The 22,654-nt window shown below is 42.2% G+C and overlaps 2 protein-coding genes across 2 annotated transcripts in view; both read left to right on the forward strand.

Annotated features, from left to right (window-relative positions):
• The window catches only part of NTN4 (netrin 4), a 252,953-nt gene extending 238,730 nt beyond the window's left edge, over nt 1-14,223 (forward strand). The window contains exons 8-10 of the mRNA XM_073620153.1: nt 1,311-1,379; nt 6,551-6,721; nt 13,375-14,223. Of these exons, the coding sequence (XP_073476254.1) occupies nt 1,311-1,379; nt 6,551-6,721; nt 13,375-13,511 (377 nt within the window). The 3' untranslated portion in view covers nt 13,512-14,223. The remainder of the gene's footprint in view (nt 1-1,310; nt 1,380-6,550; nt 6,722-13,374) is intronic.
• A 3,483-nt stretch (nt 14,224-17,706) lies between these two features.
• Nucleotides 17,707-19,811, forward strand: LOC141133952 (uncharacterized). Its single transcript, XM_073623558.1, is given in 3 exon segments — nt 17,707-18,731; nt 19,078-19,695; nt 19,697-19,811. Coding segments are annotated over 3 exon segments (1,758 nt in total).
• The last annotated feature ends 2,843 nt before the right edge of the window (nt 19,812-22,654 follow it).

Genomic DNA, 22,654 nt, shown 5'->3' on the forward strand with positions numbered 1-22,654 from the left:
GTAAAGCGCCGCTAAAAATAGCAGCGCTTTACCGCCAACGCCCCAGTGTGAAAGCAGCTTAAAATAAAAGCTACTATGTTTTTCTTTTACAGGCTGCGTTTAATTTACAAGTGACCCTGCAACGACAAAGACACTTCAAGCAGCCGTATGGCCACTGTAAGGCTTTACCTCTGCTTTAAAAAAGGAACCCTAATTTTTCTTATGTGTGCTGGTGGACTTTCCTTTCCTCTGTGGAAAAATTCTCTTACTATATTTCAAGGTAATCCAAAGGTTAAAATTACCATCTTCAAGTCAACCTGTCATGAGAATTAAAGAGAGGTCTCACTGCTCACCTCCTTCATTAAAACCTAGGTGACAGATCAGTCACTGACCCCAGAACAAATACACAGATTTGGAAAGATGTACTTGATCTGTGTTAGTGACTCAAAATATTAAAGAAAGAGTGTCAACATCACAGCCAGGCAAAGAACATTTTCAGAAAGAGAGGTGAGCACTGGCATCATCCATTCCTTCTCCAATAATAGGTTTTCCTTAAAGGAACAGTGAGCCTCAGGCTAGTCCAAGTTTAATACTAGCACTTTAGATCATACTACCATCTTTCTTGAAACTATCATTACATCACTTAAAAATACTTCCAGAGCCCCTTGGCTGATGTTAGTCTAGATCCATAGGTGTGCCAGGTGTTCCAGGGCACACCCTAATCACTCTGTGTGGTGCTGATTCCCCTACTGCCTAAGCTTCCCCCTCTGTTGCCCCCCCAACCCCCCCTCCTGCAGTGCTGCTGGCTTCCCTCCTATCCCCTGGGCTGCTGCGGGGGATGTTTCAAGATGGAGAGCGGGGGAAAGGATTAGTCAATATGTCATTTACCGACCCCTTCCTTTTCTAAATGAACACAGTGGACACACTCACTGTGTTCATTCATAACTGAAGCATAGTATTCTGTGTTTATTATGCTTCAGTTTGCGAATGAACAGGAAGCTGCTCAGCACAGAGCACTTCCCATTCACTGCCCCGTGCAGCTGAGGCTGCAGAGAAAGGCACATGTGCTTGAGCTTTGGGGTGCACACCCTAATGCAATAGGCTGCACACACCTATGTCTAGATCTAAAGTTACTCTGGGACTTCAAATTAACCACTTCACTGTACAATGCAACCCTTGTCTTCAAATCATACATATCCTCTTCACAAGTCTAAGAAATATGAATCTATGAAAACATGATGAGTGAAAAACGAAATCTTGTTTGTACACAATAAAACAGAAATGACATTCTGTTATTAAAATTGGTATCCTGTTTTTTATTTTTGTTTCAGGAAAATGTGAATGCAAGGAGCAAACATTAGGAAAACCAAAAGTTTTCTGTGGAATGAAATACTCCTATGGTGAGTATCAGGGAAGAAGTAGTCCTGTATCCCAACTGGGATTGGTCAATATCACTGAGCATTCATTCATCCTAAAAATACACAAGCCTTTTACAAAACAACTATTTTGTGGTGAAGCAGTAGTAACCAAGGGATAATGTTTCTGGATACATAGAAAGATTTTTGTCTGGATTAGTAGCAGATGCCAGAGGCTGCGAAAGCTGAACAATTATGACATAATGGGGGAGATTCTAACATCAGCTTGTTTAAGCTTTGACAATAAAACCTAGAAGATGATTGGTTACTATGCACAGCTGCACCAAATTCTGTGTGAACCAGTTTTAGTAAATATCCCCCACAGTGTGACTCCAGTTACCCCCAAATTTTATTTACTCTCAATAAAATGCTACTCACAAGCATAAAGTTAAAAATAGCCCATAAAATCTCACACAGAAGTGCCTGTAAACCCATCAGTGTGTCCTTTACACGGCGCCCCACCCAGTCCCCTTGCTCACTACCAGCGATACGTCACTTCCGGCAGGGGTCTGTTATCAATTCCGGTTGCAGTGCAGTCCAGTCCAACACTAATGCGTTTCATTTGCTGATTTTCTCAAAAGGTTGGCAACAGCATGTATATATTTGTGTTTATGTATTGGTCATTGATATAAATATAGATATATATATTATATAGTATCTCACAAAAGTGAATACACCTCTCACATTTTTGTAAATATTTTATTATATCTTTTCATGTGACAACACTGAAGAAATGGCACTTTGCTACAATGTAAAGTAGTGAGTGGACAGCTTGTATAATAGTGTAAATTTGCTGTCCCCTCAAAATAACTCAACAAACAGCCATTAATGTCTAAACCGCTGGCAACAAAAGTGAATACACCCCTAAGTGAAAATTTCCAAATTGTGCCCAAAGTGTCAATATTTTGTGTGGCCACTGTTATTTTCCAGCACTGCCTTACCCCTATTGGGCATGGAGTTAACAAAAGCTTTACAGGTTGCCACTGGAGTTCTTTTTTTACTTCTCCATGACGACATCACGGAGCTGGTGGATGTTAGAGACCTTGCACTCCTCCACCTTCCATTTGAGGATGCCCCACAGATGCTCAATAGGGTTTAGGTCTAGAGACATGCCTGCCCAGTCCATCACCTTTACCCTCAGCTTCTTTAGCAAGGCCGTGGTTGTCTTGGAGTTGTCTTTATGTCGTTATGATGTTGGAATATTGCCCTGCGGCCCAGTCTTCAAAGGGAGGGGATTCATGGTTCCCTCAATGAGCTGTAGCTCCCCAGTGCCTGCAGCACTCATGCAGCCCCAGGCCATGGCCTTTCCACCACCATGCTTGACTGTAGGCAAGACACACTTGTCTTTGTACTCCTCACCTGGTTGCCGCCACACATGCTTGACACCATCGGAACCAAATAAATTTATCTTGGTCCCATCAGACCACAGGACATGGTTACTTGTCCTTAGTCTGCTTGTCTTCAGCAAACTGTTTGCGGGCTTTCTTGTGCAACATCTTTAGAAAAGGCTTCCTTCTGGGATGACAGCCATGCAGACCATTTTGATGCATTGTGAGGTGTATGGTCTGAGCACTGACAGGCTGACCCCCCACCACTTCAACCTCTGCAGCAATGCTGGCAGCACTCATACGTCTATTTCCCAAAGACAACCTCTGGATATGATGCTAAGCATGTGTACTGAACTTCTTTGGTCGACCACGGCGAGACCTGTTCTGAGTGGAACCCGTCCTGTTAAACCGCAGTATGGTCTTGGCCACCATGCTGCAGCTTAGTTTCAGGGTCTTGGCAATCTTCTTATGGCCTAGGCCATCTTTATGTAGATCACCAATTCTTTTTTTCCAGAACCTCAGAGAGTTCTTTGCCATGAGGTGCCATGTTGAACTTCCAGTGACTAGTATGGGAGAGTGAGAGCAATAACACCTGCTCCCCATTCAAACCTGAGACCTTGTAACACTAACGAGTCACGTGACACTAGAGAGGGAAAATGGCTAATTGGGCCAAATTTGGACATTTTCACTTAGGGGTGTACTCACTTTTGTTGCCAGCGGTTTAGACATTAATGGATGTGTGTTGTTATTTTGAGGGGGCAGCAAATTTACACTGTTATACAAGCTGTACACTCACTACTTTACATTGTGTCATTTCTTCAGTGTTGTCACATGAAAACATATAATAAAATATTTACAAAAAAATGTGAGGGGTGTACTCACTTTTGTGAAATACTGTATATTATATGATCAGTACTAGCACTTTATGGGTTTATAGCACTACAGCTTACACAACACTAACTCATATAAAAATGGTTGTGCCAGTTTGGATGGCAGGACATCCCCCTAAAAAAACAATGCTTTCATGGGCGTTAAACAAACTTTCTTGATGTTTTTTCAATGTCACAAAAACACAAACATAACATGTCAACACATCATAAACACTATAAGCACGTTAATAAACGTTTTGTTTTTGTTTTTCATAATCAACACACATATGATCGAGCTCTAATAGATTCCTCTGCCGAACAAAACCAGGGAGCTTGATTTTATAGTTGGGATACCAAAAATACATCACAGACCTCATAGTTTGTTAAGTATCTCAATAAAGGTTATTATAGTGGTGTTTTAGGCTGTGGGAACCTAAATTTGTTGTTTTGTGGGCTTGTTTTGGCTTTTTGCACATCTAATTTGTGTATATCTTGACCAGAGGTTACCACTCCTGGAATTTAGGGTAATTAACAACCTCTGATCAATTGTATAGTAGCTTGTGATACATTTCAGCTAGCTAATAAAATATGTATTTATGCTTTGCATTCGTGCAATGTGTGCATTAAACTCCCTTTACATTTGTTAAACTGTCCCCACCTGTTTCCTTTCTGGGAGTGGATCAGGAGATAAGTTATGCCCAACAAAGACAGGGCGCCCTGCAAAGAAAGTTCAAGGGGTCTTGTGTCGGTGAAAAATTATGATTATGTGTTGCTCTAGCTTCCTGAGTGTGATAGTGATGATATTTAATCTTTCTTAATGATAAGGGGTGTAAGCAAAGAACAAATGAATAAATCTTACTGTAGCACACAGCTCCTTCACCCTTTCATCACTCTGTGTATGGAGGAGGAATATGAGCTTTATTACAAGCACAATTCATCACCTAACTACACTCCAGAGCCTTTATAAGAAAGAGCAAACTGACTTGTACTTTGTCTGTAAACACAACAGCTTGCATCTTTCTCCTAATCTCTGATCTGCCTATTCCAGTAATAAAGCTAACATTTGATCCCATTTAGAAAAACCAGAGAATATACAAGTGCCCGTTTAGCCCAAAAATTACAGCTTTATTAAAGTGGTTGTAAAGGCACAAATTTTTTTTACCTTATGCATTCTGTGCATGAAGGTAAACATCCTTCTGTGTGCAGCAGCCCCCCTAATACTTACCTGAGCCCACTCTCGATTCAGCAATATCCACAAGAGCCTTGCCTCTCCCAGAACTTGCACTCCTGATTGGCTTTTTGCAACAGTGGGAACCATTGGCTCCCGCTGTTGTCAATCACAGACAGTGAGCCAATCAGGAGATGGGGGGATGGGGGGTCCTTGTGTGAATGGACACACAGAGCTGTTGATTGGGAGCGTGTCTGCTTGGGTGCCCCCATATCAAGCTGCTTGCTGTTGGGGCACCCGGCAGGAGAGAGGAGCCAGGGGTGTCGATGTGGGTGCCGAGAAGAGGAGGATCCGAGCTGCTCTGTGCAAAACCACTGCACAGAGTAGGCAAGTATAACATGTTTGTTTTTAAAAAAAAAACAAGACTTTACAATCACTTTAAGTAATACATAGAGCACTAATAATGTGCAGGCTATCATAATAGCCATTTACATTTCAGTTTACTGTAGTCAGATTAATTAAAAGGTGGTTTTTGATATAGTTTTTTTTTCAAATTACAATTGCTCTTTACCAGTGTCAGTAATGTAGAATTTTTACCTCTCATTAAAATAAATATAAGGTGGTGTACTGAAAGCCCCACTCCAGGAAAAAGAAAAAATCCACCCTTGCAGTTGAGGTCCCTCTGCAATGCAAGGGTTAAAAGCTCGATATGCCTGGTGGTACTGTACAAGCCTTTTTACTTACCTTACATCCCCTCTCCTGCCAACCCTGTATTGGATGCCAAGGAGGCTGGAGTTCAGCCGGAGCCTTTTGTAGCTGCCGGGGACTGGTTGCAGGGCTGGAGCAAGGAATAAAGCTGGCTATACATGATTTTTTTTTTTTTTTTGGGTTGAGCCGATTCCTCCATCCACACAGGTGAATGGGGAAATTCTTTCCACTGCATATTTGTATTCTGACAGCGGGGTGCCTTCCCTGCAGTCAGAATACAATGATTAGTGTTGTCGGCTATAGCCGGTGCCACTGATTGCTTGGGAAAAACTTGACAGACCAACTTGTGTACAATGAGCCTGCCCATGCATAGATCAAGATTTGGCCGGTCCCTGCTGAACCGGCCAAATTTCAATCCATTTATGGCCAGTCTAAGGTGTTTCACCTTGATACATCCCCCCAGACTAAAAAAGCATTTATTTCTTGCAGTGCAAGGGTGGATTTTTATTATTTTTCCTTAAGTTGGGCTTTAAATAGAAGTGCATCTGCATTTACAATTTTCTTTTAGTCACACTGCAAAGTTCCACAAATACCTTTTGATCCTGCCAGTGAAGTGCACCTAATGCAGCCTTCTGTGATGGTGTGGCAACGATGCCGCGCTGCTCTTTAATTCAGAGCACTCGTGTAGGTTGTGCCTGTTTGCACTACACTGGAATAAGAGAATGTTGCACGGGGCAAGGCTATCGGCATTGTCGTACCTTATTTCAAGTCACACCTACTCCTGCCCGCTGCTTTTTGAATTGGCAGAACTCATTATGTTGCTGAAACCTTTCCACTGTGAGCTGTAGTGTCTGGGAGGGGGGGGCATGTGAGGCACAAATGAAGGAGGCTCAATAAGGGAGGCTCAATAACGGAAGGTTTTTTACTTTGAGGCTTGTGTAACACAGTAACTGGATTTAGGCCTTGTTTAGACAGTCATACAGGAGCCTTTAGTTGTACTTCAAATGTGTGCATTAGTAGGGATTTTCATTACCTTACTGTATCTAAACCTAATCTGTTTTCTAAATATTTCTTCTGGGACAGTGCTGAAAATAAAGATACTGTCAGCCCATGATAGGGGGTCTCACGCTGAAGTGAATGTGAAGATTAAAAAGGTTTTGAAAATGACAAAGCTAAAGATCCTAAAAGGAAAAAGAACTCTATATCCAGAATCATGGACGAACCGTGGCTGCACGTGTCCTATTCTAAACCCAGGTATAGTATCTCTAATCACTCATTACATGTATTTCTGAAAGGGAAATTCGTTGTAGCATCTTTAGGGAAAATGGGAATAGTGCTGCTCGCTATAGTAATTATTTTAATTTTGTTGGAGCACTTATTAAGCAATCAATTTGGTGCTCTATATGACTCCACTTTTGCCTTCGTTAAAAAAAAAAAAACTTATGTAGATTTCAAGTACCCAATTTTTTTGCAGGGAATTCCTTTGCACATTATTGGATAATTGAAGTGAACATAATGCTCATTCTACTGATCTACGGATGTCTACCCAACCAAACAGGTGTAAGCCAGCCTTAGAATACACATCCATTTATCATTTAGTCTGGCACATTAAATGTCTAGCATGACAAAAAGCATATTCCATTCCAAAATTAAGTTGTTCCTGTCATGTGACTTTTAGACATCATCGTGATATCCTCAAATATGTAGACTTTTTCTCTCAGGACACAAAGGACTTGATTTACGACTATTTAGATTATGCTGCCACCATTAGGTAAATTGACAGTGGCCCAAAAAAAAAGCAGGATTCCCCGTTCAGGAATTAACCTTCCTAGCTCAGCCAAGCTTCAGTTTCTTAGCTAGTGTCCTTAGGATCTGGATTGGTCACAACAGCCTAAAGGCCGAGAGGGATTGTACCCTGATCCCACATACAAAAGTGGATACAGCCACTAATGTCTCTGGAGTACAATGTGTCCTGTGATCTTTCTTGCAGGGTGCTATACAGGTCCAGGACAGTCTCTGAGGCCCTGCGTGATGTGCCTGCCATGATGGGTGAAGATTGGTTGTACTGGCCCTATAGCTATGGACTGATTAGTACAGCTTATGTTATAGGGGTCCATGAGGCAGTCCCCCCTGGCAGTGTTCCCTGGGTTTCTAGGGCGTTTTGGTAGTTTTTATTATGGAAGCGACATGTGGCAGCGAGCAAGAGGGGTGCTTCGGGGCATATGTGTACATGCAGGTGACATTCTTTACCAGTTCCTGGGCATAATACAAGTGTTCCTGAGCGCCTGGTCCTGCACTGTTGCACCACACTGGAATCCATGAGGCCATTATGCCTTCAGCCCTGAACAGCCATAGATGCTGCTATGTCAACTGGGCACAGCAAGCATTTGGACACTTGTCTACGGGGGGTGACTTGCCACACAGGTTTTCAGGCATAAACCGACACTCCTCTCAACTGGATGGCCATTTACCTGCAAGGATCACAGGCACGCTTACATGTCTGCTAGCCATATTATCATGAAGGCAGAGAGGTGGGGGGAAGAATGATGGGGTGTTGGGGCAAAGGAAGAGGAGGTTGCTGTTGAGGATCAGGAATCCTCTGTGGACAAGTACTCCCAGGAGGAATCCAGGGTTCAGGCCTGTCTCAGACAGAGAACCACAGTGGGCTTTCTATTGGATCTAATGAACACAAATCTGAATAAGTAAACTAAATTACCTCTCCAGAATCCATTTTCCCTAAAGTCACTTGTTTTAAATCCTGGTGGCCACAAAACCCCAAATCATTTCCAGTGCACCCTCACATACAAGAAGTGATGTATGCCAATTAGGCTCATTCGGAGAAAGTGTTTTCCCAAGCGAAGCATTTTGCACACCAGTACCTCATGGAGGAGGATTTATGCAAAAAATTAGGTTCTCCTGCTGTTGCCCCAGATATTTCCTATTTTAATAACACCCTGATGGTGGAAGAAGTCCTGGTCTTTAAAGGCACCACGGATAAGAGAGGAGGCCCTCTTTATAGCATGCTTCTCTTTGGAAGGAGGGGCTCTGATGGGTGCAGTGGAAGTTTGCGAAAACCTTAACATATGGACAAAGCGTATGTCCGTTCCAGATATTCAGACCTGGAAAATCCTGTCAATTGTAATCCTGCACGATTTACTTGGAGCCTTGAGTTTCTCAGTAGGTGCCTTGGAAGATTTCATATGGCAGCATATCTGTCCACATGAGAAGGATCCTATGGTTTAAGTTTTGGTTTGTGGAGGTTCTCTGCAAGAAGTAAAGCAAGAGGCTGCCCTTTAAGGGAAAACACGTGTTTTGACCATCCTTGGATGCCTTCATCCAGAAGGAAAAAAATGTTCTCATCCCCAAAAAAAGAAGACAAAGGTGACAAGTCAGAAACATATAGTGTACATATACTGTATGTGTATATACGTATATATGTACAGAAATAATGCTATGCAGTTTAGTGTCACACTAGTAAAAGAAACTGACAACTATTTTGACTGGAAATTGTGGTTGCTCTTATTTAGTTTCACAGCCCAGCTCTGCATCCTTCTATTTCTTGCTCAAAGAGCAGTATATGGTAGACATGAAAATTAAGAATGTTCCCACTGTCTTCATGTTCTGGGTACCAACTTATAACTGTAGTTTTTAAAAGTACATCAGCCAATTTAAAAACAACGTTCATTAAATAAACTATAACAAGCTGCTGAATGCTGATCATAGTGCTAAATTAATGCATATGTTATTGCACACCATTGCTTTTGGAATTTTACATTTGTTTTTGTGAATAGGAGTATTTACAGTATCTCACAAAAGTGAGTACACCCCTCACATTTTTGTAGATTTTTTTTTTATATCTTTTCATGTGACAACACTAAAGAAATGACACTTTGCTACAATGTAAAGTAGTGAGTGTACAGCTTGTATAACACTGTAAATTTTCTGTCCCCTCAAAATAACTAAACACACAGCCATTAATGTTTAAACCACTGGCAATAAAAGTGAGTGCACCCCCTAAGTGAAAATGTCCAAATTGGGCCAATTACCCATTTTCCCTCCCCGGTGTCATGGCACTCGCTAATGTTACAAGGTCTCAGATGTGAATGGGGAGCAGGTGTGTTAAATTTGGTGTTATTGCTCTCACTCTCTCATACTGGTCACTGGAAGTTCAACATGGCACCTCATGGCAAAGAACTCTGAGGATCTGAAAAAAAGAATTTTTGCTCTACATAAAGCTGGCCTAGACTATAGGACCATACAGCGGTTTAACAGAACAGGTTCCACTCAGAACAGGCTTGGTCATGGTCAACCAAAGAAGTTGACTGAACGTGCTCAGCATCATATCCAGAGGTCGTCTTTGGGAAATAGACGTATGAGTGCTGCCAGCATTGCAGCAAAGGTTAAAGGGATGGGGAATCAGCTTGTCAGTGCTCAGACCATACGCCACACATTGCATCAAATTGGTCTGCATGGCTATCGTCCCCTTTAAAAGATGATGCACAAGAAAGCCCATAAACAGTTTGCTGAAGACAAGCAGACTAAGGACATGGATTACTGGAACCATGTCCTGTGGTCTGATGAGACCAAGATATTTGGTTCAGATGGTGTCAAGTGCATGTCGGGGCGGCAACCAGGGGAGGAGTACAAAGACAAGTGTGTCTTGCCTACAGTCAAGCGATTTGGACATTTTCACTTAGGGGTGTACTCACTTTTGTTGCCAACGATTTAGACATTAATGGCTGTGTGTTGAGTTATTTTGAGGGGACAGCAAATTTTCACTGTTATACAAGCTGTGCACTCACTACTTTACATTGTAGCTAAATGTTATTTCTTCAGTGTTGTCACATGAAAAGATATAATAAAATATTTACAAAAATGTGAGGGGTATACTCAGTTTTGTGAGATACTGTATGTATATTGTTTATAATCCTGAAAACCATCACAGTAATTGCCAAAGTACAAGGATGTCATAAAGCACACAGTTGCCAACATTGTTTAAATAATTTCCGATTACACTTTTCTGCTGATCTATTTTCCGAGTACACATTCTTTATGAGCTGACATAACTAAACCTGGGTGTAATACTGTCTTTTAGGGCTTTAGAACAATATACATACAGTTATGACTTTGGATTATATTCAAACATAAAACAAAGTTTCTTGCTGGCATTCCACGATTTTATTACAATTTCAACTGCAGTAACTCCTTTGACTAAAAAAAATCACTTTTTTTGTACAGTCATGTAATTAAAAAATATTAACTGTATTTTCATATAACAATAGTATGAGTACCTGCATATGTATTGATATCAGTATCCTGTAATTCTCTGAACCGTAGGTTTGGGGTGAAGGAGAGCACAGTATGTCTCCCTTCCTGAACATGCTTAAAGTGGCTGTAAAGTTTTAAAAATATCACTGCCAACCCCTCTGTTTTATGAAGCCATCCATCACTGTATAAGTGTTCTTGTAAAAGGATGCCTCTAAATATCTTACCTCCGGTCTTTTCTGGATGGTCATGTAACCTCCGGCCGCTCTTTCCTTCCAATCTAAGGGCTTTTGCAGGAGGGGCCGAGATCCCCCCTGAAGTCAGCCGGGGAGGTCACCTGACCACTGTGCTGTCCGCTCAGCCCCTCCCGTTGTAGCCTTTAGATCAGAGGAGGAGAAAGGTGAAGGTCACGTGACTGACCAGAACAGATCAGTAATAAGGTATTCAGAGGCATCTTTGTACACTTATGCCGTGTACACACGGTCAGAATTTCCGACAACAAATGTTCGATGTGAGCATGTTGTTGGAAATTCCGACCGTGTGTAGGCTCCATCGGACATTTGTTGTCTGAATTTCCAGCAACAAAAATTTGAGAGCTGGTTCTCAAATTTTCCGACAACAAAATCCGTTGTCGGAAATTCCGATTTTGTGTACACGATTCCGACGCACAAAATTCCACGCATGCTTGGAATCAAGCAGAAGAGCCGTACTGGCTATTGAACTTCATTTTTCTCAGCTCATTTTCTTGTACGTCACCACGTTCTTGACTTTCGAAATTTCCGACAACATTTGTGCGACCGTGTGTATACAAGACAAGTTTGAGCCAACATCCGTCGGAAAAAATCCATGGATTTTGTTGTCAGAATGTCCGATCGTGTGTACGCGGCATAACACTTACACAGTGTAGGATGGCTTCATCAAAGAGAGTGGCTGGCAGTGATATTTATTTAACTTTACTTTTCTATTAATAGCAGCAGGAGGAGAGGGGCGGGGCAGCTCACACACACACAGGAGCTGACAGGGGGAGAGAGGAGAGCAGCGGGATGACTGAAGCACGTAAACTGGCCACGGTAATCAGGGATCAGCAGCCATAATCACCGTGGTCAGTTTATATAAGGGGACACAGGAACAGGTAGGATCAACCAGGTTTTTACAGCTTAGAGAGGGACAGGTTAGAAAGCACAAGCACTTTGCTGTTTAACCTGCTATAAGGGAGCAAAATCCCTCTTCTTTTTTTTTTTTTTTTTTTTTTTTTTTTTAGGGTTGCAACCACTTTAACCGCTTCAGCCCCGGAAGATTTGGCTGTTGAATGACCAGGCCATTTTTTGCGATTCGGCACTACATCGATTTAACTGACAATTGCGCAGTCGTGCAGCACTGCACCCAAACAAAATTGATGTCCTTTTTTCCCCACAAATAGAGCTTTCTTTTGGTGGTATTTGATCATCTCTGCGGTTTTTATTTTTTGCACTATAAACAAAAAAAGAGCGACAATTTTGAAAAAAGTGCAATAGTTTGTGCTTTTTGCTATAATAAATATCCCCATTTTTTTTTAAAAAGCTAATTTTTTCTCAGTTTAGGCTGATATGTATTCTTCTACATGTTTTTGGTAATAAAAATCGCAATAAGCGTATATTGATTGGTTTGCGCAAAAGCTATAGCGTATACAAAATAGGGGATAGATTTATAGCATTTTTATTATTATTTTTTTTTACTAGTAATGGCGGCGATCTGCGATTTTTATTGGGACTGCGACATTATGGTGGACACATCGGACACATTTCTGGGACCATTGGCATTTTATACAGCGATCAGTGCTATAAAAATGCACTGATTACTGTAAAAATGTCACTGGCAGGGTAGGGGTTAACACTAGGGGGCGATCAAGGGGTTAAATGTGTTCCCTTTCTGTGTTCTAACTGAATGGGGGAGGGGACTGTCTAGGGGAGATGACAGATTGCTGTTCATACTTTGTATGAACAGACAATTAGTCTCTTCTCCCCTCAGAGAACAGGGATCTGTGTGTTTACACACACAGATCCTGGTTCTCGGTGTGTCACCAGCGATCACACTCACATCGGCTCCAGGGGCGAGCAGCGAGTGCGGGCGCGCCCTTAGTGGCCACAGGGCGAAGCGACGTTACATAATGTCGTTTCGCACAGCTGTGCCATTCTGCCACAGTAAAACTGCAGCCGCTGGTTGGCAAGTGGTTAAGGTAAAGAAGAGTAAAGAGATGACCTCATTAGTGTGCTTTTGCTGCAACATTCACCAAGCCTAGACTGGGAGAGACCAAGCTGTAGTGCTACAGAAGGGAAAGGTTAGGTCACCAGTCTTGTATGCTGACTGGCACTCTTGCCAACTGTAGAGCGTGTCTTGACCTTGAGAGGGTTAAGAAGAATTACATGTATTTTGGTAGTTCACATGCATATGTACCAGATTTCATCTATTTATTTAACTGCTTAGCTCAAGTGGCACATAACAATGCCACCGTTGTTACCATGGAACATGCCTGAATAAAGTTTGGGAATCACTGGCCTAACATATAAACAAATGTTTTGTAAAATAGTTCATAATTTCCAAGATGACAAAATAACATTTTTGGAAAAGTTTAATAATACACAAATGCTTGGTGCTCTCCACAGGTCTGGAATACCTTGTTGCAGGGTATGAAGATATACGCACTGGTCGCCTTATTGTCAATATGAAAAGTTTTGTCCAGCCATGGAAACCTGCCCTGGGCAAGAAAGTAATGGAGATTCTAAAAAAGGATTGCGTATGACAAGAGAAAACAGAGCACTGAAAACAGAAAAATAAAGAAGCCATCCTAGGATGAAAGTTTAAATTACAGTGGAGAGGGGGGAGAGTGCAAAAGCACCTAAAAAGATCAGGCACTTGTTATGATGTAATTCTTCATCTGGCTGCTTTACAAGACGTACATTTGCTTTGCTGCTAGATAGAACTTCCTCTTTGTCAGTGTTCCGATGGCGTTGTGATGTTATAAAACAATGTGTCTTATGGCCACTTGTGCAAGGTGAATTCCCTATTGTCAATTTATATTACTGAAGGTACCAGAGAAAAATACAGACTTTTGACATTGAGGAAGTGCTCCGAACAGCTTCCTTGAAAATGTTGGTAAGGCCACCTGATGTATTCTTCATAGGATTAATTGAAAAATCCAGCAGAAGATGGGGGATGGAACTAGATATTAGGGAGAGATCTCCCCACAAGATCCTCCTTAAATTGTAAATAGTATGTTCTACAAAGCACTTTACTAATTGTTAATGCCTATTGCAAAAAATCCCTTTTGCTTTTTTATTTTTTAAACAGGACAATGGGGTTTAGTAAGCTATAGAACTGAACCCACACTATAGACACCTTTAAAAGGACTGTATTTTATGTGTTTTTATATTATTTGTTGTCTTCAAAAGATTTATTTATGTTGCAAAACCATTTCATGACACAAGACATACAATTAAAAATGTGGACCTTTATGTTGCATGCAGTTTTTTCTTAGCCCATTTTATAGCTTTTGAAAATGAAAACATGCAGAAAAGTCTTCTCTTGCTAGAATTTTGGATAGCTAATTGTGTTGTATCAACCTAATTTTATTGTGATCCAAAAGCTATTTGTAGGTATTGGAACAATCCTGTGGTTTACATCTTGATTTCAATAATGAAATGGAATATGAGGCTTTGTTTTAAGCACTGCTGCCTGTTATACTCCAGATTTTTTTTTCACTGTTACACTACATTTTAAAGAGGATAAGTGCTGCTGATGCTGTTTCTAAAGCTAACAAACTTTAAATGGTTGCAAGATGTTTAATGATCCAGCTGCCAAAGGATCTTTCTTTAGGAGTGCACAATAATACATTTTAAAACCTTACTATTGTGGATGTTTATGATACTGCATATAGCCTGATATCTCTCCCATCTCATATGGTGAAAGGGTATGCACTACACTTTCAAGAAATTTTTGTCTGATAACTGTATAAAGCTCTGCTAAGCCTATCCTACCTAGGTTTTATGTCCCACTAATATATGAGCATGTTAACAGTTTCTACCATATCATCTCAGATAAAGCCTTGAGGTACCATATACTGTACATTAGATGCCTTTCTATTTGCCAGCAGGGTCAGTCAGCAACCTGTTTGATACCTTCACCTGTACTAGATATCCTAAGGGGATCTCCATCAAAGGATTGGGCGCAATGCTTTTTTTATTCTCACTAACATAGTTTTCAGGACAAGCTTTAGGGATGTTCCTCCTTATTCAAGGTCCGAGAACTGTTAATCAGTACTACTTAGACCTTGAAGAAAGGGATATACCCTGAAAGATTGTCCTGAAAATGTATATGTTAGTGCAAATAAAAAAAGTATCACGGGCAGTACTGTACTTGTTTTTGTTATAAGTGCACTAATACAGCTTCAATCACTTCAGAGGTTTGGAATAGCCAAAACTCTAGTTTTCTGTATAGAATGTGACCAGCACTCACACCTTGTTAGTATTGTGTAACAAATACTTCAAGTGCTTCAAAAATTGTGATTCACATTAATATAAATATAAAGTGCTTAAAATCCAAACGTGCAAATATGCAATAATAAATTTACTTCCATGCTCAAAAAAGTGCATTAAATTTTAAATTTCTAATAATCACAGCATTAGTGTCCATATAAAGTGTCACACAAATGTGCCAACACTGCACCCGTGCTTCTTCAAACTCCCCTGAGAGTGATTACTCACTGGAATTTTCTGACCCCATTTATTAGATAAGTAAGTAAAAACTGTGCTCTAGCAGGACAAGTCTTGTTAAATTCCACCTGCCACAGAAACTATGCTGACTAACCCCAAATAGCCTTGTGATGCACCTTAGTTTGCTGATAACAATTTAAAATAAAATCCCAGCAAAGTAGTTAGGATGCTTAATTTGGTTTGCTCCTGACTCAGCAGCACTTGCCTACAAAAAAAGCTGGCAGTGACAAATGGCTAGTCATTTACTCTTACTTTGGTTTCACCGGAGGCAGGGATTTCTTTTTTTACCAAATCCGAAATACTGAAATTGTAACATTTAGGTATTGATGTTTACTATCTGGGTCCAGGTCGCACAGTACCGCTTCCTTAAAGTGACACTAAAGGTTCGATTTTTATTTTTTTAAAATAAGAAACATGTCATACTTCCCTCCTCTGTGCAGCTTGTTTTGCACAGAGTGGCCCACCGAATGGTGTTTTCTGCTGTCACCCGGCGGCTCTCCTAGCTCCTCCCCGTCTCAGATAACCCCCTGGGAGAAGCGCTCTCCCGGGGGGTTACCTTGCAGGCGCGCTACCGAGTCCTGCACTCGGGGGCCATAGCCCCCGAGTGCAGGACTCGGCCCCGCCCCCGCGTCATTTGGATTTGACTGACAGCAGTGCGAGCCAATGGCTGCACTGCTATCAATCTATCCAATGAAGAGCCGAGAAGAGCGGGCAACGATCGAGCATGGGATCGAGCGCGGGACTTTCGAGGGCTCAGGTAAGGGATTGATTAGGGATTAGCTAATTGAGGGAGGACGCTGGATTGAGAGAGGACACTGGCGTTGTCTGTTCACCGCTTCTCCAGTCCAGCCGCGCCAAAGACTTCATTACATCTCTCAAGAGTTGTCTCTGGTTCCCTCCTATGGACAGTAGGACGCGGCCCGGGTTGGGTAGGCATCAGTGAGAGGAACCCCGTCAGACATCAGCCGCCTGTGGACACCCGTCTCTCTCATACCTGTGAGAGAGGTCAGGGGGCGGGAGTATCTGCAAGACTTGAGCGGCGAAATTGAACCAAAAGCTGCCGGAACTGTTTTGAGACGTTTGTGGAAGCCTATGCATGCCTGGCCATCTCCCGGCTGGTGAGAGAGTTTAGGAGGGTGGCATGCAAGCACGCGGAGGCTAGAGCAGCTGTAGAGCCAGACGTGTATTGGGGGTTTGCAGAGAGGCAGTGGGCTCTTTGGTTACCCCCCTCTGGGGGATTGAAAGAACCATAGACTAATCACAGACTGAATGAAGCTTGAGGACTGAGGATCGGTAACAGGAGGTAACTTGCAACCTGTAAGGTTTTTCTGAATAGCTCTGTGGACTGTTAGTATGTGCCCTCTTTACAAATCGCAGACTGTATTTAATTTATTGACTGCATATATTGCACAGGTTCGTTTTTATTTGCCTTTTATAATCTGTTTTTACATTTGCTTTGCCGTTTGGTGCCTCTCGGCTTAGCTATTGACATTTTAGCTAAATAATTAAATGCAAATGCATGCAATGTGACCGGTGTATTTCAAGGCACTCAAATAACTACTATAAACCATTAAGAAACATTCAAATTGTCTACTAATTATCTATATACTAACTTGCATGTAACTCCCATTTTTGCCTGCATTTCTACTTGCATGTTCATTTTGCATATTTTTTGCTTATTTTTTGCATACCGCTCCAGACTCCTTATTGGGAGAGAGAACACTGAGAGAGGACGCTGGTGCTGTTTTGCTTGTCACATATACAGTTGAGTTAAAATAATACTCTTTTATTTTATATGAATAATATTATTCGTGCCATCCACCAGAAGATCTTTTTAAATAACTGTTTATTATATGCAACATCAAACCATGGATCTTTCTGGATAGCTATCAGGTAGCTTTTGAGTCCAGCAGTAGCTAGCATTTTGGCCACGCAGCTAAAAACAACCTGCATTCTCCTTGCCGCTATTGGCACCACCGCTATGCTGTGTTACTCTGTCAATCAGCTGAAAAATTTCAACAGTTTCTTCACTCCACCGTGCATTGCAGAGATTAAACAACTAGGACTTCTCCGCCGCTCACGCAACATCCATAGAAGTTCCCGTAGAAAGTTTGTTCACAGACAAGCCATACCATCCTGGCTCTCTGGTCAGCAACGCAAACTGTCGCTCCACGAACGCGGCATCAGAGTGCTGTCTCCTATTTGATTTGTAGTTTGGACGCTTCTATGGCAATACCTTTTAGTGAGTTGAATAGGAAACGTGGAGTGGACTTTAGTCTGCTACGGCCGGTGCAAAGACTTGCTGCATCATCGAGTAGCAAAATTGAACTCTTAAATGCACAGTCTATTACAAACAAATCCTGCTTCATTCATGATCATATCCTGGATTATTGTCTGGACTATATGTGTATTACAGAGACCTGGCACCAACCAGATATCTTTTCCTCTTTGAATGAGAGCTGTCCCCAAGGATATAGCTACCTCCAAAAAACTTGCAGCACAGGGCGAGGTGGGGGCCTGTCAGTTATCTATCGTAGCGATTTGGAGCTATCTTTGCAAGCATTACCTGTGCTGTTCCTCCTCATTTATCAACCACCAAAACCTAATCCATCATTTATCACTGAGATGTCAAACCTTCTCACAACTTTTTACACCTTCTCTGCTGATGTTATAATTTTGGGCAATATGAATATTCACGTTGAGACCACCTCCTGTTGTTTTGCAGCTGAATTTCTTCAACTTCTGGATTGTTTCAATTTAAAACTTGTTGATGTCCCCACACAAACCAGGGGGAATACTTTGGATCTGGTCATTACAAACTGTGCTCCTCTCACCAACTTACAGGTGTATGACCTTGGTGTGTCTGATCACAAGGCCATGTCCATGGATTTGCCATCTCCATCCAGCCTCTACAAGCCTAAGCGGAATATCTGTTTCAGAAACCTAAAAACTATAAATCCAGAACTCTTGGCAGCAGACTTTCAGCATCTTTCCACACACTTTTCATCAGCCGACGAAGCAGTGGATTATTATAACAATCAACTTAGCAGCCTCTTGGACCTCCATGCCCCTGTTAAAACAAGAACAGTCACCTTCACCCGCTCAGCTCCCTGGTTTACAGATGAGCTTCGTAAGATGAAGACAGCAGGGCGGGTCCTTGAGCGGCGCTTCAAAGCATCTGGCCTTACTGTCCATAAACAAATTTACCGGGAGCAACAACAAAAATATGCACAGTCCCTTAAAGAGGCAAGGTCACAGTTTTATTCCAATGTCATCAGAAACAGTCCAGGAAATTCTAAGCAACTTTTTTCTACTCTAAACCACCTTTTTAAACCAAAATCCCCTCCACTTATTGCAATTACAGAAGAGCAGTGCAATAAATTTATGGATTTTTTTACATCGAAAATGGCACATATTCGCTCTGCCCTCTCTGGTCCTCCCACCCAAATTGCTTTCCCAACATATATCGCCTCCCAACCCCTAAACTGCTTTCCTGAGGTTTTATCTGAATGGGTGCAGAATACTGTCAGGAAGATGAAATCCTCCGCTTGTCCCCTGGACCCTCTTCCTACCTCCTATGAATATCACTGTCCTGAGTCCCCTGATCACTGCTGTTATAAATCATTCCCTTCAAACTGGTCACATTCCCCCTGTTTTAAAAACTGCTATTATTAGACCATTGCTTAAAAAACCCACTCTTGATCCGGAAGTCCTATCCAATTATAGGCCTATCTCCAATCTCCCTTTCATATCAAAAGTCCTCGAGAAAGCAGTTGCTGTTTATCTTCAGGACCATCTTAAACATAATAATCTTTTTGAAAAATTTCAGTCAGGTTTTCGCTTTGCTCACAGTACAGAGACTGCCCTTGTTAGAGTTACAAATGACCTCCTCATATCATCCGATGCTGGCTTTCCTTCCCTCCTCATCCTCCTGGACCTTTCTGCTGCATTCGATACTGTTGACCATGGTATTCTTTTAAACCGGCTTCATCTTACCACTGGTTTAAATGATACAGCTCTCAGTTGGTTCAAATCATACCTCACGAACCGGACAGAATACATTTCTCTGGGTCATTTCAAATCAAATCCACATACAGTTACCTGCGGTGTCCCCCAGGGGTCAGTTCTTGGCCCCATCCTCTTTATCCTCTATCTTGCCCCCCTTGGTCAAATTATCAGCCGCCACAAAATTTCATTCCACTGCTATGCTGATGACACAGCTTTATGTAAATGCAACAGCTGAAACTCCATCTTCACAGTCATCCGTATCAGTACTCACAACCTGTCTGGAGGTAATAAAGGTATGGATGGAGCACAACTTCTTCAACTAAACAGTTCTAAAACTGAAGTCATCCTGATTGGCACTTCTCACCAGATCAAATCATCATCCATAACCAGCATTACCTTTTCCGGTTCTAACATCCCTTTTTCATCAATAGTTACAAATCTTGGTGTAAAAATGTACTCTGAATTTTCTTTTGAGGCCCATATAAATCACCTTTGCAGGACCTCTTTCTATCATCTCCGTAATATCTCTACATTCCGTTCCATTCTCTCCTTCTCCGATGCCAAAAGGTTGGTTTATGCTGGACTACTGTAACGCACTTCTCATTGGGATTCCTAGAAAGAGTCTGCAGAGGCTTCAGTATATCCAAAACTCTGCAGCAAGGGTCCTGATGAAAGTGCGGAAACATGATCACATTACCCCCATTCTCCACTCACTCCATTGGCTTCCTGTCTCCGCTAGGATTGAGTACAAGGTTTCTCTCCTCACACACCAATGTATCCATGGATATGCCCCTCCCTACCTTAAAGAACTTCTCAAAACACAACACGTTCCCTCCGCTCAGCTCACTCAAACCTTCTTCATATACCCAGAACTAGACTTAGGACAATGGGAGACAGGGCCTGCCCCGCGCCTGTGGAATGCACTACCTGATACCCTGAGGGCCCCTCAATCTACTGACTGTTTTAAAAAATGTCTTAAGACATTTCTTTTTAGCAAAGCCTTTTGTTCATTTTAGATGTTTTGTTTTTTTTTTTTTGTATAAATTGTTCATTTTTTTTTCTTCTTTGTTTTAACCTGTAGCACTTTGAGATCTATTTATGTAAAGTGCACTATAAATAAAATGTATTATTATTATTATTAAACTGGGGGGCCGGTAATCATCAGATGTTTTTTCACCTTAATGCATAGGATGAATTAAGGTGAAAAAACATGAACCTTTACAACCCCTTTAAACTTCCCAGATATAATGCGTAAATTTTGTCGTCGACTCTGGTTCTCCTGTTCCTCAAGTCTGAACGCCAGCAAGCGGTTTTCATTTTGCATCTTCTTGACTTGTTCTTTTAAATCTGCTATGTCCTTAGCTTGAATGCCGGAGGCCTCTTCAGCCTCCTCTACTCGGCGAAGGAGGTGTCCCATATCAGAGCGAACATTTAAGATCTCTTTTATGACGCTTTCTAGTTTTTTTTCCAGTTTAGCAAGCATTTCACTCATGTCTGATTTACTAGGCACTAGGGCCATAATTCTCTGCTCATCAGCTGCGATACATGCTGGCGCCCCCGCCAGATCCAGCTCTTCGTGAGGTCTGTCACCCTGTCCCCCCTTTGGTTTCTGTTGCTCCTTCTTCTTAGTACCTGGGTGTTTCGCCTCCATTCCTGGGCTTTTTGCACCTGCTTCTTTTAAATATTTTTGAATGGAGCTAGTGTTTAAGCTCTCTCTTGGGTTATTGGATTCCGCTGATCTCGATGACCGGCAAGCCCCCCCATATTAAGCAAGACACCCCTAGAGACGTTATAATTAAGTTTCATCTATATGAGGACAAAGAAAAAATTTGGAAAAAACTAAAGGGGGCCCCTCCATTGAAATTTGAAAACAAGGATCTGCAGATCTTCACTGACCTTCCAGCAGGGACTCTGGAGAGGAGAAGACAGATGAGACCAAGGGAAGGAGGGTCATCAGATGGGAGGGGATAGGAAGGGGGAGGGGGCCGGCGGGATGTGTTCGAGGGGTGCAGAGCACAGAGGTAAACGCTCGCACCATTAACGATGCCTGATATCAAATTTATATCTTACAATGTAAAGGGGTTGAACTCACCCAGGAAAAGACACAAAATATTGGGGGAACTGTGTCTTCTACGAGGGGACATAGTCTTCCTGCAGGAAACCCACCTGACCCTGGACACAAGGGTCAGGTTGCTTTCCCCAAAGATCCCTCAATGGTTTTACGGTGATTCCCCCGATAGGGGGTCTAAAGGAGTAGCGATAGGGATGTCCAAGGCAGCGAATTTTTCAGTAAGGGACAGATTAATAGACCCTGAAGGTCGTTATATATTTTTGAAGGGTTCTATAGGCACAAGAATGTTTACGTTTGCCAATGTGTACTGCCCGAATAGAAGTCCAACCACCTTCCTGGGACAAGTGCTGGAGAAATTGTTAGGATTTGGGGAAGGAGAGGTGGTCTTGGCAGGTGATTTAAATTTTTGCTTGGACCCTGCTCTAGACAGTACGTCCCGTGCCCAGGGGATCAAGAAGGTGTCACTAGGAGCTATCAGGCGGAAATTATTCCACAGCCAGTTAATGGATGTGTGGAGAGTACAACATGTTAAAGAGAGGGACTACACCTTCTTCTCCCCTGTGCACGGGACCTACTCCAGGCTGGGCTACATTTTTGCGGACCACAGCCTGCTGGAGGGGGTCGCAGAAACTAGAATCGAAACAACAACCCTCTCAGATCATTCACCGGTCACGATGAGGCTGAAGCTCCCAGAGGTGGGACGAAGTTCTTTTTCGTGGAAGCTGAATGAGGACCTGCTCAAGGACCCCGAAGTGTTAGATCGGATCCAGAATGAGGTGAACCTGTTTTTTAAAATAAATGACACGGGTGAGGTATCACCCTCTATTCTCTGGGAGGCGCACAAAGCCTATATCCGAGGGATCCTTATATCCATAGGAGCAGGTCTAAAAAGAAAAAGAAGGAAAAAAGGGAAAAACTGATAGCGGACCTGTTCCATCTGGAACAAGCACATAAAAAGACCAAAGGGCAGGATCAGGACTGCTACCGTGCAATGGTTGCCGGGAGAGAGGAGCTGAGGGACATGATGGAGCAGGAGGCTAAGAGAGCCATCAATTTAATAACCAGAAATAAATATCTATGGGCCAACAAATCCAG

Source organism: Aquarana catesbeiana, linkage group LG03, assembly GCF_042186555.1.
Source record: "Aquarana catesbeiana isolate 2022-GZ linkage group LG03, ASM4218655v1, whole genome shotgun sequence".
Taxonomy (NCBI): Eukaryota; Metazoa; Chordata; class Amphibia; order Anura; family Ranidae; genus Aquarana; species Aquarana catesbeiana.